The sequence below is a fragment of the Peromyscus californicus genome, unplaced genomic scaffold (genome assembly GCF_007827085.1).
Source record: "Peromyscus californicus insignis strain IS unplaced genomic scaffold, ASM782708v3 Scaffold_13__1_contigs__length_99412109, whole genome shotgun sequence".
NCBI classification, from domain to species: Eukaryota; Metazoa; Chordata; class Mammalia; order Rodentia; family Cricetidae; genus Peromyscus; species Peromyscus californicus.
In genome coordinates this window covers 67584505-67600823 of record NW_026294424.1, presented here as the reverse complement: position 1 = coordinate 67600823, position 16319 = coordinate 67584505, and the positions used below count along the sequence as shown (strand labels likewise).

Here is a 16319-nt window from a genome sequence, read left to right as displayed (position 1 = left end):
AGGTGTGCGCCACCACCTGATTCCTTTTTAAATTTATTACAAGCATCTTTCTTCCTTCCTCTCTCTCTCTCTTTCTTTATTTTTGAGACAGGATTTCTCTGGGTAGTCCTGGCTGTCCTGGAACTCACTTTTATCTTTGTTTTCAAGACAAGGTCTCACTGTATAACCCTGGTTGGCCTAGAAAGATGTGTAGACCAGGCTGTCCTTGAATTCATAGAGGGCCTCCTGCCTCTGCCTCCCAAGTGCTGAGTTAAAGGCGTGTGCCACCATGCCCTGCCACAAGTGTGTTTTCTTTTATTTTGCTGAAGATGGATATAACAATGTCTTTGTTGGTTTTCTTTTTCTCCTTTCTTCCCATGGTATTGGGGATTGAGTTTAGAGGGGTTTCTCTTTAAAATCCTCGGCTGCTAATCCTAACATTGGGTCATCCCAGGGTTGGTCTCGGTCTGTTTTTCCTTGTCTTAGAATGTCTTCCATTTTCCCATCTCTTTGTGTGCTGTAAGCTTGGGTCTTGTCAAGAACCCTGAGACATTAAGTTGCAGAGATTCTGGATTCTGTTATCCTTCTTCAATGAATATTAGTTTTCCTTAGTTTTTTATCTTGGACTGAAACCAGAAATTCTGCCTGTTGGGTGGCAGTTTGAATACTGGGTCTGCTGAGTGCATTGAAGGTGCTCTGTGCATGTGGAGCTCAGTGGTCAGTCAGATTTGCTCCTTTCTGGTGAACATGATTTCTTAGATTCAAGTCTCCTCACCCCCAGACCAGAAAGACTGCATTTTGCCCAACAGACACCCAGGCAAAGATAGCGACCAATGACCCCTTTCTATCTGTCACTCTGTACAACTCTTCCTTCAGGAAGGTATTGTCTATATTCATTCTCTAACACCTTTCGAGGCCTCCTTCTCATGGATGGTTACCTGAGTATATAATTACCTGCAGCGATTTATAGCTTTTTGGAAGCATGTTAATAAACTAGAATCTTAGTTACCATCAAAGCCAACCTTTCGAGCTTTAGTAAGGAAAATAGGAAATATGTAATGTCTTGTGGTACTATCAATCCTCTGTTGTTTGCTATCAGTACCCTCTAGCTCTGAGGCTGGAGTGCAACCATCAAGTGTTAGTATAACTCCTGTAATACGTGTTAGCTTAGGGTCAACTGATTTAGGTTTGGACTTGGCTGAAGCTGGCTTATTCCTGTGTCATAAGTTGGCTGGGGGCTTTACTTTAGATGAGTGTCAGAGTTGAGACCCAATTCCTGGGGTCTTCCGCTTTCTTCCTGAATGCAGGGTCAGCCTGGGCTTAGCATTCTTTTTTTTTTTTTTTCTTCAAGAAAAAGTTTCTCTGTGTAGCCCAGGCTGTCCTAGAATTCACTCTGTAGCCCAGGCTGTCCTTGAACTCACAGAAATCTGCCTGCCTCTGCCTCCCAAATACTGGGATTAAAGGCATGTGCCACCAACACACAGCTCCTGGGTTTAGCATTCTGATGGTGATGGCAGAAGTACAAGAAAGCAGTTTCACGGTGCTGGAGAGACGATTCAGCAGTTAAGAGCACTGGCTGCTTTTTTTTTTTTCCAGAGGACCCAGGTTCGATTCCCAGAACCCACATGGTGGGTTACAACTGTTTATAACTCTAGTTCCCGGGACCCGGCCCCTTCTGTTAGTCTGTGCAGGCACCAGAAACACATGGAATGCACAGAAAAACATGTAGGCGAAACACTCATACACATAAAATAAAATGAATTTTTAAAAAAGGGAAAGCAGTTTTAGCAATGTGTGTCCAAGCCTCTGCTTATAATGTGCCTTCTAACGTCTCCCCTGGCCAAAGTTACAGGGCTGCACTCGGATTCAAGAAAGGGGAAAGAGCTGGGTGCTCTGGTGCATGGCTGCCTGTCTACAATCCTCTAGAATCCCGGCACTCTCGGGGCCAGGCTTGACTGCATAGTGAATCACTGTCTCAAAATCTCTCTCTCTCTCATACACACACACACACACACACACACACACACACACACACACACACACACACACACACACACACTAGGATGGCTTCCACCACAGCAGGGGTAAATGCTCTACACAGTTAAAGCAGGTGACAGGGAGCCAGAAAGGCTGTCCATACCTTTTAAACAGTCTTAGAGTTAGTGAACAGAATTGTGTAGCCTACTTTTTTCATTTAGTATAACTGCCATGTAGCAAACCATTTCTAGCTCTGTGAACATTTTAAGCCATTAAACATTTTACCTCTCCTCCATTTACTGAATGCTTTGGCTGCTCTGGAATTCTCTATGTAGACCAGCCTGGCCTCAAACTCTGCCTCCTAAAGGGTGGGATTAAAGGCATGCACCACTACATCCAGCTTTTTGTTTGTTAGGATTCTATATAACCCTGGCCAGTCTGGAACTTGCTATGCAGATTCAGACTCACAGAGATCCACCTGCCTCTGTCTGCCAACTCCTGGGATAAGAATGTTCCACGAACCAGCCCTAAACAGTTACTTGTTAAAGCTCTTGCATATATTATATACCTTACAATATAGTCTTAGATGGTGTCCTTCCTAGCCCACCGAAGAAATTGAGGTATAGAGAGTCTAAGTAATGGCTTCAATTCATCCACTTCATAGGCAACAGGAGCAACCCCATTTTTATGTTTACCCATAATAGTATCAGAGAGCGTGTCTGCAACTTTGAGTACTTCTCTAGGTCATTTCCCTTTCTAGAATCTGTGGTTACAGAGTAGTTGCTCTTTTACATGAATGTGATCTTTGTTTTACCATAGTTGACTGAACATTTCAAGTTTGTGGCTGGGTCAGCTCTTTCCTCCCACGCCACCAGCAAAACTGTAAAACCTCAGGGTTGTTGTTGAGTGAGTGGAGGCTAAGCAGTTACTTGGTGAGCTTTGACAGACATGTGACATCCTGAGGAGCAACCAGAACCAGTGAGCTAGTTTGCCTGAGAGTGGCCCTTGTCATGATGGGCTGTGTGACCAGCTCAGGGATGACAGCACAGGATTCTCCACATGGTGACCACTTTCGGAGGACAGCTCGATGGGAATTAGCATGACAATCCAGTTCCCTGGTCCCACAGGGCTTGACAGGGTGCTGGAGGAAGGGAGTGACGTCAACGGACTGAACTTGGTGAAGGGCCACCATCTGGATGGAGGCTTCTTATTGCTTGTCCTTTTTCTGTCCCCATCTTCTGTCAGCATGGGCTCCATAGATGCTTATCAGAACAATGAGCAACATCGCTGGAGAGGAAGAGAAACCTGGTTGAGTTTCAGTTACTAGGTTTTGAATCAGAATTATGAAAGGGATGAAGTTGAATTGGAAATCTGGGATTGGTTGGGATGTGCTGAAGTAACTGGTTTGCTGAGCAGTCAGAACCACATGTGACCTTTACTGCTGGCACATGTCAGGTCACCTGTAAATGCTCAAAGTTTTAAGGGCCATGTCCGCTGTATACCTAACCCCCCCTTTTTTTTTGCTTCAGGTGAGTAGCAAAGATGAAGATTTTCTTGACCTCTCTGTTGATGTGGAGCAGAACACCTCCATCACTCACTGTTTGAGGTAACCGCTTATGTTCTGGCTGGGGTTTGAGCTTTTGACCTGGCCAGTGAACACATACAGGAAATCCAATCTCACATTTCTTCAAGATGAAATCTTGCTTTAAACCAGTGTATTCTTATTACTTGATATTTCTTCTCCAAGAGATTAAAAGTAAACACACAGAGTCTGGAGAAGGGTCTTATGGAGCAGAGAGAGGATCAGGTGGAAGTAACTAGACACTGTAGTTAAAACTAAAACTGTAATCGTTAATACAGATCTATGTTTTGGCTCTGTGTGTGTGTGCATGCATCTATGTGCACGTATGCATCTTCTGTCGGTCTCTAACACATATTCACGTAATTAGTTAATAAATGATACAGATGCCAATCATTACTCGTTCTCTAAGGTAACCTTTTAGGTTAATTTTGTGTGTTTTGAGAACTAGGATGGAATTCTGCATTGTTTCAATATTCCGTAGAGCTCTCTCCTTAGTGTTGAGAGGCAGTAACGAGCCAGAGTTTAACACTATGCACCTAGGATTACTGTAGATAGAACATATTCACTTGTGCATTGAAAATGTGTTCAGAGAGGCTGGAGAGATGGCTAAGTAGTTCTGTGGTCACACTGTTCTCCCAGAGGACCTGAATTCAGTTCTCAGCCCCCACGTCAGGCAATGCCCAACTGCATGTAATTCCAGCTTTGCGGGGATCCAGTGCTTGTGGCCTCCATAGCTACATCCATTTCTCACTTGAAATCCTCTCCTGGCCAGGAGGTCAGCCAGGTGTCCGAGCGCCCTTTGAATCACTCAGAGCTCTCTCCGTGTGAAAGATGATCTTTAGGAATCCTGTTTCTACCTGTTTTGAGAAACTCAATTTATGTTCTGAGTTTACCCACACTGTTATTCTTATTGTTTGTTAAATAAATCTTTTTAAAGAAAAGAAACTGTGCTTAGAATTGTTACAAAGACCCCCACTCCTTTAAATAAGGAAATAGGTGCTTATAATTTTCCTAGGCCTGTCCTAGACACAGGCTACAGGAATGAATGTCAAAAATGACCAAGCTCTAAAGCCTAAAGACCTGGCCACTTCCAGTCAAGTGGGACTACACAGATGACCCTCAGTGCATTGAGGGAATAAGACTGCCCTCTAGAGTGGCTGAGGGTGAAGGTGCTAATGTAGACTGAGAGGTAAGGGGCGGGCTTCCCCAATGTAGAGATGCCACAGGGTGTGGACGTCTTATAGTATTATAACAAGGCTTTGTTGGTTTGCATTAGTAAGAATCAGGAGAGAGGAGCTTGCTGGGAGGGGGTTCTTGGTTCACCTGGAGTGTGGTAGGCTGTTTTGACCTGGGAGCAGATAGCTTTTGTATTGCCCAGGGGCCTGACACCGCCCACTACCTTTCTCTCCTCTTCACTCTCAGCGAGGAGCAAGCAAGGAGAGTTTGCAATCTGCTCTGTAGGCTGGCCTTCCTCCAGCTTGGTTCTGTGAAGAGGCTGGGTTCTCAACATTCCTGTAAAAACAGACCATCTTTGTAGTCCCCCAGAGCTTGATGACTGTAGTGAGTGGATGCCCGATGTACCTGGCTGGAAAAAGAGAAAGTTGTCCCAACATTGATCCTTTGGGGTGGGGGGGAGGACATTGCCCATTTCCTTGCTTGGTAGAAATTTGGATTTGAAGAGGTACTGCTGCTTTGTATACCTCGTGGGGGAGTTCCTGGGCCGTTTGAAGGCAGATAGCAATAGTAGATGTAGCATTGGAACCTGGCAGATTAAGTGCTGAGTGGAGAACTGAAACACAGGTTTCTGTTTCCAGGGAGGAATGTGAGTGTCGGTCCAGTTTCCCCAGTAAAGGCAAGGTTGAGGCTGTTGGAAATGGCAGAGCTGGGATGGGGGAGCGTGCAGTATCTCTTCAGTCAGTTACTTTTCTCATTACTGTGATAAGATGTTTGGCAAATGGGAACTGAAGGGGAGAAGAGTTGATTTTTGTCTCACAGTTTGAGGGTACAGTGGATCACAGTGGGGAGGGCGTGGCAGGATCACGGGGCAGCCGGTCACACCGCGTCCACAGTTAGGAAACAGGTGAATGCTCACATTCAGCTCACCTCCCCCCCCACCCCGCTTCTTCCTGTTTTTATTCAGTCCTAGACCCCAGTGCATGCGATGATGCTGTCTACATCAGTGTGGGCCATTCGTTCCCAGTTCTGCTCTCTGGAAACACCCCCACAGCTACCCCTAGAAACATGTTTCCTAAGTGCCCCTAACGCCATGCAAGTTGTCAAGGGAGATGAACCATCATAGCTCCCAAACTGGCCTTTTCAATCCATCAGATTCCTAACGGAATGGGCAGTTCAGACCAGCATTCCTGATAAGTACTCCAGCACTTTATAACACCCCCAAATTAGATCTTGGCTGGCTCACCTACATCCTTCACCATCGAGGGCTCTGTGACGGCGCCCCAGCTTCCACCCCTTCTGTCGGAAGTACGAGAGATCCACAGGTGGATAACACCAGCAGATCCATTAGCTAGTTTTTTGTTGTTGTTGTTTTTTGTTTTGGATTAAGATGGTTGCAGTGTTGCACACCTTTAATTTCAGCACTTGGGAAGCAGAGGCAGGTCAGTTTTTGTAAATTCAAGGCCAGTCTGGTATACATAGTGAGTTCCACAATAACCAGGACTCAAATAGGTAAATGAATAAATGATAAATAGTAATTAAAGTCTTTGAGTTGGGAGAAGGAAGGACAAAGGCATGGGCCTCCAGGACTCAGTTTGGATTGTATTCATTTTATCTGTGTGTCAGTTAGCTCTTTGACATCCCTGCATTACCATTTTATGCCGCGCTGTTCCCGTCTTTCATTTATTTGAATGACTGTTCAGGACTCAAGCTGAAATCTTGGGATCTGAAGTAAGTGCCCAGCCCTCACCTTCCAGAAGGGCTTTGGGTGACAGACTCCAGAGTAGCCTTACTGAACTTTTGTCCCAGAGACATGGTATAAGTAACAGTAAAATCCGGAGAGAAGCCACAGATCGACACTGTCATCTGAGCCAAAGGCTCAGACTTCAGACCTCAGCGTCTAGGCAGGGTGAGCAGCCTGTGACTGGGGACTCTAAGAAAAAGGGTGAGCCCCCCCTCCCCCCACCGCCCCCCCCCCCCCTCCCCCACCGCCCCCCCTTTCCCCACTGCCCCCTTGAAAAGCTCAGCGATGCCCTCAGGCAAAGGCTTAGCCCGTGTTCCATTTGTCCTGACTGTCCTTCCAAAGCCTTTCTGGTGTTTTTTTCTCTTCCCCTTGAGTGCCCTTGCCTCTCCCTGCGGCTCTTCACAGAACCCAGACTTGGCCTCTAAGAGCTCAGGTTTAAAAGGACTTTCTCCGCTCTTCCTCTCACCTGAAATCCTCTCCTGGCCAGGAGGTCGACCAGGTGTCCCAGCGCCCTTTGAATCTCTCTGCACGCTCTCCCTGTGAAAGCTGATCTGCAGGAATCCTGTTTCTACCTGCTTTGAGAAACTAATTTATGTCCTGAGTTTACACACCCTGTTACTCTTACTGCTTGTCGTGTGTTCTTTTATCTTGCTGACCTTTGTTTTAGGTTTGGTCATTAGGGACATATCGAATTTCCTGGGATGTGACACTCACGGATTTCTTTCTTTTTTTAATTGATTTTTTTAAAGTTAGGTTCCAAAGTAATGTGTTTCATTGTGGCATTTTCAGACATAATTTGTTCTTATTTAGTTATCCCCACGGCCCTTGTCGCCTCTCCCTGCTCTCTCTTCTTGGTTCCTTCCCTTCTCTCTTCACATGGCCCTTCTGCTTTCACGTCACATCTATCTCGTCTCTTCTGTCACCTCCCTCCTGCCTCCCTTCCGTTAGCGCTCCTTTCAAGTCTCTCTCTCTCTCTCTCTCTCTCTCTCTCTCTCTCTCTCTCTCTCTCTCTCTCTCTCTCTCACACACACACACACACACACACACACACACACACACACACACACACAAATTCCATATATGGAAAACTTCACTTTCTGAATCCGGCTTATTTCACTTAACATAGTGATGCCCAGTTCCATTCATTTTCCTGTACATCATGATTTCATTCTTATTTATGTCGAAATAGAAGTCTATTATATATATGTACCACATTTTTTTTTTTTTTCCGAGACAGGGTTTCTCTGTGTAGCTTTGCGCCTTTCCTGGGACTCACTTGGTAGCCCAGGCTGGCCTCGAACTCACAGAGATCCGCCTGGCTCTGCCTTCCGTGCGCCACCACCACCCGGCCCACATTTTTTTTTTAATTCGTTCATCTGTCGATAGACATCTAGGATGGTTCTACCTCTTGTGAATCGGGTAGCAATCAGCACGGATGTCCAAGTGTCTCTGTGGTGTTGGGCTGTTTCTGTGCATTGTGAATAAGGTATTGGTTGGCATGGATATATGTGTTGTCTCTGAGGTATGCTGACTTAGAAGGCCTCCAAGTAGGAATCCAGTAGTGGTAAGCTGGGTCATTTATTTTATTTTATTTTATTTGTTTATTTGTTTTTGAGGACCCTCTATACTGATTTCCATAGTGTATGTCCTTCTTCCGTCCCTCTGTCTCTCCATTCCCCTCCTTCTTTCTTGTTTCTTTAACATTCAAGTTAGTGGTTCTCACACTTTGGGGCATGTAGCAGAATCACCTAAGATATTAACAAAACTAGAGGCATAGAGCACATTAAGAACCTTGGTGACGCTGGGATTCTGGTGATCCTGGTGGGAAAGGGGGAGCATCGTCCTAGATCCCTGAACAAAGCTTCCCAGCACTAGGGAGCGTGGGTTACAGGTGTGTGTTGACCCCTCATCCCTGGAGAGACGGGCACAGCCTGGCCCTGTCATAACCCACGACCGCTTGCAGGAGCAGCCACACACATAGTTTACCCCAGTGCGCTTCTCCTGCGATGTCATGAAGCTCATCAGAGGCGTTGCCTAAGAAGTTTCTCCTCCCCAGCCCTGAGAGGGGGGAGTGGACGTGAGCTCCCACCCTAACCAAGAAGCTATCTCCAATTGACAACCACGTGCAGAGGAAAAATTGCTTTTCTCCAATGGAGTCTCACTGGATATACAAACTTCTTAAGGGTGGACAACAGAAAACAGCAAACAAAGTCAATGGCATTTTTGTAGATTTTTTTTGGCTTATGTTGCTTTATTTGGGCAGGGTTTGTGTTGCTGTTTTTTAATCTTACTGGTCTTTTGCATGTATAGTATGGTTTCTGAGGGGGTTTTTTTTGTTGTTTTTTGAGTATGTCTGTATGTCGTATGTGTGTGTTTCTGTACTTTTTTCTTTTCTTTTTTTTTTAAATTCTGGTTTGTTCATTTATTTGTTTGTTTTCTAAAGAGAGAAAGAAGGTGGGGTGGGGTTGGTTGGGTCTAGGAGAAGACGGGGAGGGAACATTAGGATTAGAGTTGTAACATGGATTTTCAATTAAAAAAAAGAATTTTCTCTTCTAAATCAGTTGGTTCTATTTTATTGGCTAGATTAAGATTTTAATTGAGGGCTGGGAAGATGGCTCAGTGGGGAAAGGTGCTTGCTGCCAAGCTTCGAGACCTGAGTTCAAGGTCCATCCAGGTCCCACATGATGGAAGCAGAAAGCCAGTTCCCCAAAGTTGTCCTCTGACCTCCCCATATGCATGCCCACATACATATATACACACATAATGGAAAATAAGCGTAATAAAACTTTATTTAGCCGGGAGGTGGTGGCGCATGCCTTTAATCCCAGCACTCGGGAGGCAGAGCCAGGCGGATCTCTGTGAGTTCGAGGCCAGCCTGGGCTACCAAGTGAGTCCCAGGAAAGGCGCAAAGCTACACAGAGAAACCCTGTCTCGAAAAACCAAAAAAAAAAAAAAAAAAAAAAAAACTTTATTTAAAAAAAACATTTTAATTGAAACTATAAAAAGTCTGTACATTAGTTGGGCATGCTAGCTCTCTGCAACATGGGAAAACCTTCCCATCTAAGAACAGTTTTCCTCCACTTATTCAGGCTGGGTATGTCTCCTTGAAGCTTTCAAGTTTCTTTATAAAGGCATGCATTTCTTATTAGATTTGTTCCCATGGTGAATCTTAAAATAATGTTTGATTGCTATTACGACCCTTTTTAAAGCAACACAGAGCACTGTGTCCTTCCCCAGCCTTCTCTGTGCATCAGAAATTTTATCCTGAGTTCTAAAGAGATCTCTTTGTTGCCTCCTGCCTATTTTAACGTGGCCTTCGGAAACTTCCCCAACCTTTCTTGCTCACTTTATTATTATTTTGATCTTGATCTCCTTATGCATTCCAGGCTGGCCTTGAACTCTTGAACCTCCTTGTCTAAGTGCCCGAGCACTGCACTGACAGGCGGACAGCACCAAGTTCTAACCACCAGTGTGAACTCACAGAGCTGCTCCGCTTCCGTGACTGCTGGGCCGGCCCCTCATGGCCTACCTTCTCTGTCCGTTTTTCCAGGTTCACTGTCAAGACAGCACTCATGATTCTTAGTGTGGCTTTGTGCTTCTGAGCAGCTGAGCCTGGGGAGGATGGTGGCCTTTTTAAACTGGGCCTTCAAATTAATACAAGTTGGGTAGCCATTGTCTAACTGCATGGGACTAGATGTGTTTGGGATGTTGAGATGTGTTTGGGATGCTCAATCAGGGAGAGCTTCTGGCTGTGTTTTTATTCTATCTCCACCTACAAAGAATGTTTAGTTTTTAAGATGCAAATGTGTTTGGTTCCTTGCTCTTTGCTATGCTTTCCTTGATTGTTCTGATCAAGGAAACGATCGCAAACAAAATTCCACAGCGGTTGCTCCGTGAGGTCTTCATTCAGCGGCCTTTGAGTCTGATTGCTCACTGAGGACTTGAAATCTGAAGGTTCGTCATGATTGCCTGTCAAGGGTCTCCTTATCGCCCGACCTCTCCCAAGCCTTTCTCTGTAGAGCTGTTGAAAGCAGCAGCAGCAGCGGCAGCTCTCAGAAACACGGTCTGCCTCTGTCTCTCCTGTGTTCAGGAGCCACTGAGCTGTAGGGGCCACACGGGCTTCTTAGTAACCCCTGAGGCTGAGCTGCTCCCTGCAGCTGTGACCCTCCCGCACACCCCCATGCTGTGCCTTACATCTGTGTCTCCCTGACACACTTCCTTTTGTGAGAACTTGACGTGGACATTGCCTCTTAGAAAAATACCTTGATTATTCCAGTACACGTTTATTTTCTCTTTTCTCTCTGCTTTCCCCCATGGACTTCATTCTTCTATCTGTCTTTGTTCATTTTTATTCATTCATTCATTCATTCATTCATTCAGCAGGGTCAGGCTGGATATCTACCAGTGAGCAAAATAGACAAGGTCTCTCCCTGCTCTGTTAAGAGTGCTCACTGTGTGGATACAGCGTCTCAGAGTTCAGGATCCAGCATCTTGTGCATGGAGGTAACCACAGTTCTGAGGTGTTTAGAGGCAGGATAATGGTCGGATCTCAGGACTAGCTGAGAAAACATGAGCCTCAGGTTTGGGTAGAGAACCTGCCTCAAAGGAAGATAAGGAAAGTGATAGAGGAGGATAGCCAATGCCCTCTCTGGCCTCTGTGCATATGTGTGTGTGTCCTCGTGCGCAGGGCCTGATTAGTAGGGTCTGGTGCCCAGGGCCTGCAGAGTAGAGGAGACAGGGTCCAATTAGTAGGGTCTGGTGCCCAGGGCCTGCAGAGTAGAGGAGACAGGGTCCGATTAGTAGGGTCTGGTGCCCAGGGCCTGTGGTGTGGGAGTTGGACTGTTTCTCCTGAGTGCAGGAGGAAACTTTAGGAGAGGAGATCTTAGGCAGGCGAATCACCTCTAGTGGTTGTGACTAAGCTACATCTGTTGGCTCTTTTGCACTTGTCTCTGTATGAGCGTAGTCATTCTCCAAATCCCCAGGACCTAGCACCTATCTGGGAATTTAGCAAATGGATAATGGCTTTCTTTTGATGTGCTCTTTGTAAGTGATAGATCATTAACACCATTTTCTCTTTAGTAAAACCTGATCATTCTGCTGCCCCCCACCCCACCCGGGATGGGGTGTCTGTGAAGAAGGAAGTGTCAACAGGCCTTTTCAAAACTGCAGGACAGTATATTCTAGATGTTGTTTTTAGCCTTTTGAAGCCGGCCACAGAAAAAGAATGAAAGGCTGTGACATGTAGAAAGGGAAAGCTCTAAGTAGCAAGCAGAACCTTCTGATGAGATTGTACCAGCACAGCCACAATGGCCTTTGTTTTAAAAAGGCAGTGGACTAGCGTGCTTATCCTGGGGCGTGTGGGAGAGCAGGGGGTGGGGTGGAAGGTCATCACTGCTTGTGTGTGTGTCTGTGTGTCTGTGTGGTGTATGTGTGTGTGTGTGTGTGGTGTATGTGTGTGTGGGGTGTGTGTGTGTGTGGTGTGTATGTGTGTGTGTGGTATATGTGTGTGTGTGGTGTGTGTGTGTATGTGTGTATGTGTGTGTGTGTGGTGTATGTGTGTATGTGTGTGGTGTGTGTGTGTGTGTGGTGTATGTGTGTGTATGTGTGTGTGTGTGGTGTATGTGTGTGTGGTGTGTGTGTGTGTGTGGTGTATGTGTGTGTGGTGTGTGTGTGGTGTGTGTGTGTGTGTGGTGTGTGTGTGGTGTGTATGTGTGTATGTGTGTGTGTATGTGTGTGTGGTGTATGTGTGTGTGTATGTGTGTGTGGTGTATGTGTGTGTGTGGTGTATGTGTGTGTATGTGTGTGTGTGGTGTATGTGTGTGTATGTGTGTGTGGTGTATGTGTGTGTATGTGTGTGTAGTGTGTGTGTGTATGTGTGTGTGTGTGGTGTATGTGTGTGTGTGGTGTATGTGTGTGTGTGGTGTATGTGTGTGTGTGGTGTATGTGTGTGTGTTTGTGTGGTGTGTGTGTGTGTGTGGTGTGTGTATGGTATGTGTATGTGTGTATGTGTGTGTGTATGTGTGTGTGCATGTGTGTGTGGTGTATGTGTGTGTATGTGTGTGTATGTGTGTATGTGTGTATGTGTGTGTATGTGTGTATGTGTGTGTGTGTGGTGTATGTGTGTGTGGTGTGTGTGTGTATGTGTGTGTATGTGTGTGTGTGGTGTATGTGTATATGTGTGTGTATGTGTGTGGTGTATGTGTGTGTGTGTGTGTGTATGTGTGTGTATGTGTGTATGTGTGTGTGTGGTGTATGTGTGTGTATGTGTGTGTGGTGTATGTGTGTGTGTGTATGTGTGTGTGGTGTATGTGTATGTGTGTGTGTATGTGTGTGTGTATGGTGTGTGTGTGTGTGTGTGTGTGTGTGTGTGTGTGTGTGTGTGTGTGTCTTATGTAGCCCAGGCTGGCCTTAGACTCACTAGGTGGTGGGTGACCTGGAACCCTGATCCATCCGCTTCCACCTCCCTAGTGTAAAGATTATAGGAATGCACCACACCCAGTTTATACAGCTCTACGGATGGAACCCAGGGCCTCTGGCATGTGCCAGGCAAGAACTCCACCACTGAGCCATACCCCTGGACCCTTCTTAGGGTTCTCTCAGCTGAAAGTCAGGACAGTTGTGTATCGTTCTGATCTTTGAAACGTGGAACCTCCGAGATGCCGTTTTTAAGTTACTATAGAAAAATACCACTTTGGATTTTATGATTGCCTTTTTTGGGACATCAGGGTCTAAGAGTAGGCTTTTGCCATCGGTGGTATTTATCTAACTTACAGATATTGTTATTATTATTAAATACTGACTTTCCCCCCTCCCGAGTCTGTTAGAAACTCTAGTTTGTATCTGTCTGGGTGTCCTTCGATAAAATTTTGTTTTGTTTTTGTTTGGGGACGGGGGCCGCTTTTGAACTCACAGTGTAGCTTAGGCTGGCTTTAAACTCCCCACCCTCCTGCCTTAGCCTAAGCCTGAGTGCTGGGGTTAGAGGTGTGGCCAACACGTCTGGCTTAGAGCAAGCTGTGTTTGCAGACCTCTCATGGAGAAGCCAGAGTCTGTCCCATAGACGTGTTCTAATGGCAGAGCGGTCCCAGCCTTCAGAAGGCTTTTTTGTGATTACTGTTTTCTCCACTTTCACTGGGAAATTACCCTTCAGGTAATGGAGGGGTGTAAATGTGGTGTATTAAGTATGTCTGGGCTTTTTTTTAAGAGGTGAAAATATTTTTCTCTACAGAGACTTCAGCAACACAGAAACACTATGTAGTGAACAAAAATATTATTGTGAAACATGCTGCAGCAAACAGGAGGCTCAGAAGAGGTGCGTGAAGGGCTAAGGGGGGTCGGGTGGGGAGGGCTAGGGGGAGGGGGCTAAGGGGGGTTGGGTGGGGGAGGGTTAGGGGGCGGGGCTAAGGGGGGTCGGGGTGGGGGAGGGCTAGGGGGAGGGGCTAAGGGGGGGTCGGGTGGGGAGGGCTAGGGGGAGGGGCTAAGGGAGGGGGGGACGATTAGGGGGAGGGGCTAAGGGAGGGGAGGGGCCAAGGGAGGGGGAGGGGCTAAGGGGTCGGGTGGGGAGGGTTAGGGGGAGGGGGCTAAGGGGGGGGGTCTAGTGGGAAGGGTTAGGAGGAGGGGCTAAGGGAGGGGATAGGGGCTAAGGGAGGGGGGGAAGATTAGGGGGAGGGGCTAAGGGAGGGGGAGGGGCTAAGGGGTCGGGTGGGGAGGGTTAGGGGGGTGCCTCCCGGCCGGAGGGCTCCGTGGGTCTAGGATCTCAGCTTCACAGAGCCTGGGAGTCAGGAACCTTCCTCATCGGGGAAACCTGGATAGGAGCGCTGTCCTGGGGAAGCTGCCGTTTGTCTGTTTGCCCGTTCTTTGAACCCTCACCAAAGACCAAGTGTTACTGTGTGCCAGCTCCTGTGCTGGCACGCAAGAGGGGCTCCGATGTACTCACTAGGCCCTTAGGATTAAAGATAAAAATATAAGGTACTTTGCATCATGCCTAACACACAGTGTACACAGCATTGCTGCTTTTGGCTAGACCTTGGCTCCCTTATTTACAGCCAGAGATTTAAAAATAATCTGTTGTGTGAGGCAAGGACACCTCAGTTGGAGGAACCTGTGTTAAGAAAGTCAGAAAGCCAGGGATACACAAAGAAACACTGTCTCAAAAAAACAAAAAAACCAAACCAAAACAAAAATCCATCTTTTTTTTTTTTAACCAGTACCTGCCAGCTACAGCTCTTGGACATTCTGAACTAATTAGTTGGTCCCCGTTATCTTATCCCAGAAGCCAAGAAACTTGAAAGTTTAATCTTCCTGTGAACGCCTACTTGGGAAAAGTTTATCTTGTTTGTTTTAGAGATTTCATAGATACTCAATGGTGCCTAGCCCCCTCACCCTCCACACTACCTAGGCATATCTTTCCTCATGGCATCAGCATAGAAGGCCAACCCCTGTAACAAGCAGCCAGTAGTCTACGTTAGTGGACATGGACTCTGCCTCAGGCAGCCTGGGTATCTGTGTGTTGTGAAGGTATTTTCTCTTCAACCTTGGAGGTTTCATGTATTGAAATGACATATGCTCCTGGGAAATATGCAGGTTTCATATAATTATTGTTTTTCTACTAATTTATTTTTATGAGGCAGGCAGGGTCTGACTGTGTGGCCCAGGCTGGTCTAGAACATGCCCGCTTCCTATCTCCACCTCCCTCCAAGCATTGGGATTATAAGGCCTGTGCCATCACGTCTGTCTCTAGTGATGCTTTTATTTTATTTTTGTGAAGAGGGCTTTTTACCTTAGTAGATACCTCAGTAAATATCCTCTTAGAATCGGTTCCTTTCAAACAATACATACTAAACTGTGCACAGGTCCGCAGCGTTTGTCACGGCTAATTCAGCACATTCATCAGTGGGGGTAGAGGTGTGGGTTTCAGGAGAAGAACTGGGTGCTTTTCTCACTTTCTCTCACATGTTACCTACCCAAGCTGTTACTGTGTGACAGTTTACCCAGGAATGTTAATTCATGGTCAGGTAGTAGGCGGAAGAACTGTTTATGTAAGGTTGGGACCAGAACAGTTCCTCCAGGGCAGTATTTCTCAAAACCTTCAACGCACTGTTCTATGTGGAGGCTTCAACATGGGAAGAAGCCTTGTTCAAACTTGACCATACCCTCCTACCCCCCCCAATTTACTAATGTAACCAGGACCTTGGAGTTTAGTTTGTGAAAATGGCCCTTAGGTAACGCCTGCACTTTATAACCACTGAGGGTGAGAACCATAGTAGGGGACCCATGTGGCACAGAGAGAGGAGTGGGCATGGACCTGGCACCCGTGGTGTCTGATGCCCAGGTATGTGCCAGAAACTTCCTTCTGCTGGTCCTTAGCACCTGAAGTTCTGTCTGGATCATTTTTGCCTGCTCCTTTTCCCAGCTTCCTTTTCTTAATTTCTCAGCCCTCCTGTCCACGTACTAGGGAGTGGACTGTCCACATACATTCTATTCTGCAGGCAGAGGCACAACGAGAGAATGTCTGCCATGATGACCACATGGTTGTGCTTTTCTCTACTTGGGTTAGCCAAGGATGCAGGATGTACTAGTCTCTGTAGACAAGCACACCCTTTCTGCTAGTGAGAAGTCTGGATACTTGCCGGACCCCTCCTGCTCTTGTTTGTATAGGCAATAGTGTGTTTTCTTCCTCTAATGGGCATTGGCCACAAATGGTTTTCCCCTTTCTCGCTTTCTTAGGATGAGGGTAAAAAAGCTGCCCATGATTCTGGCCCTGCACCTAAAGAGGTTCAAGTACATGGAGCAAGCTGCACAGGTACACACCAAACTGTCTTACCGGGTGGTCTTCCCTCTGGAGCTCCGGCCTCTTCAACACCTCCA

General features: G+C 46.5%; 1 protein-coding gene across 1 annotated transcript in view; it reads left to right on the top strand.

The window, feature by feature from the left end:
* Positions 1-16319, top strand: part of Usp46 (ubiquitin specific peptidase 46) — a 75733-nt gene that overhangs the window by 50055 nt on the left and 9359 nt on the right. The window contains exons 5-7 of the mRNA XM_052735816.1: positions 3486-3562; positions 13681-13764; positions 16179-16308. Coding sequence (XP_052591776.1) covers positions 3486-3562; positions 13681-13764; positions 16179-16308 — 291 coding nt within the window. The remainder of the gene's footprint in view (positions 1-3485; positions 3563-13680; positions 13765-16178; positions 16309-16319) is intronic.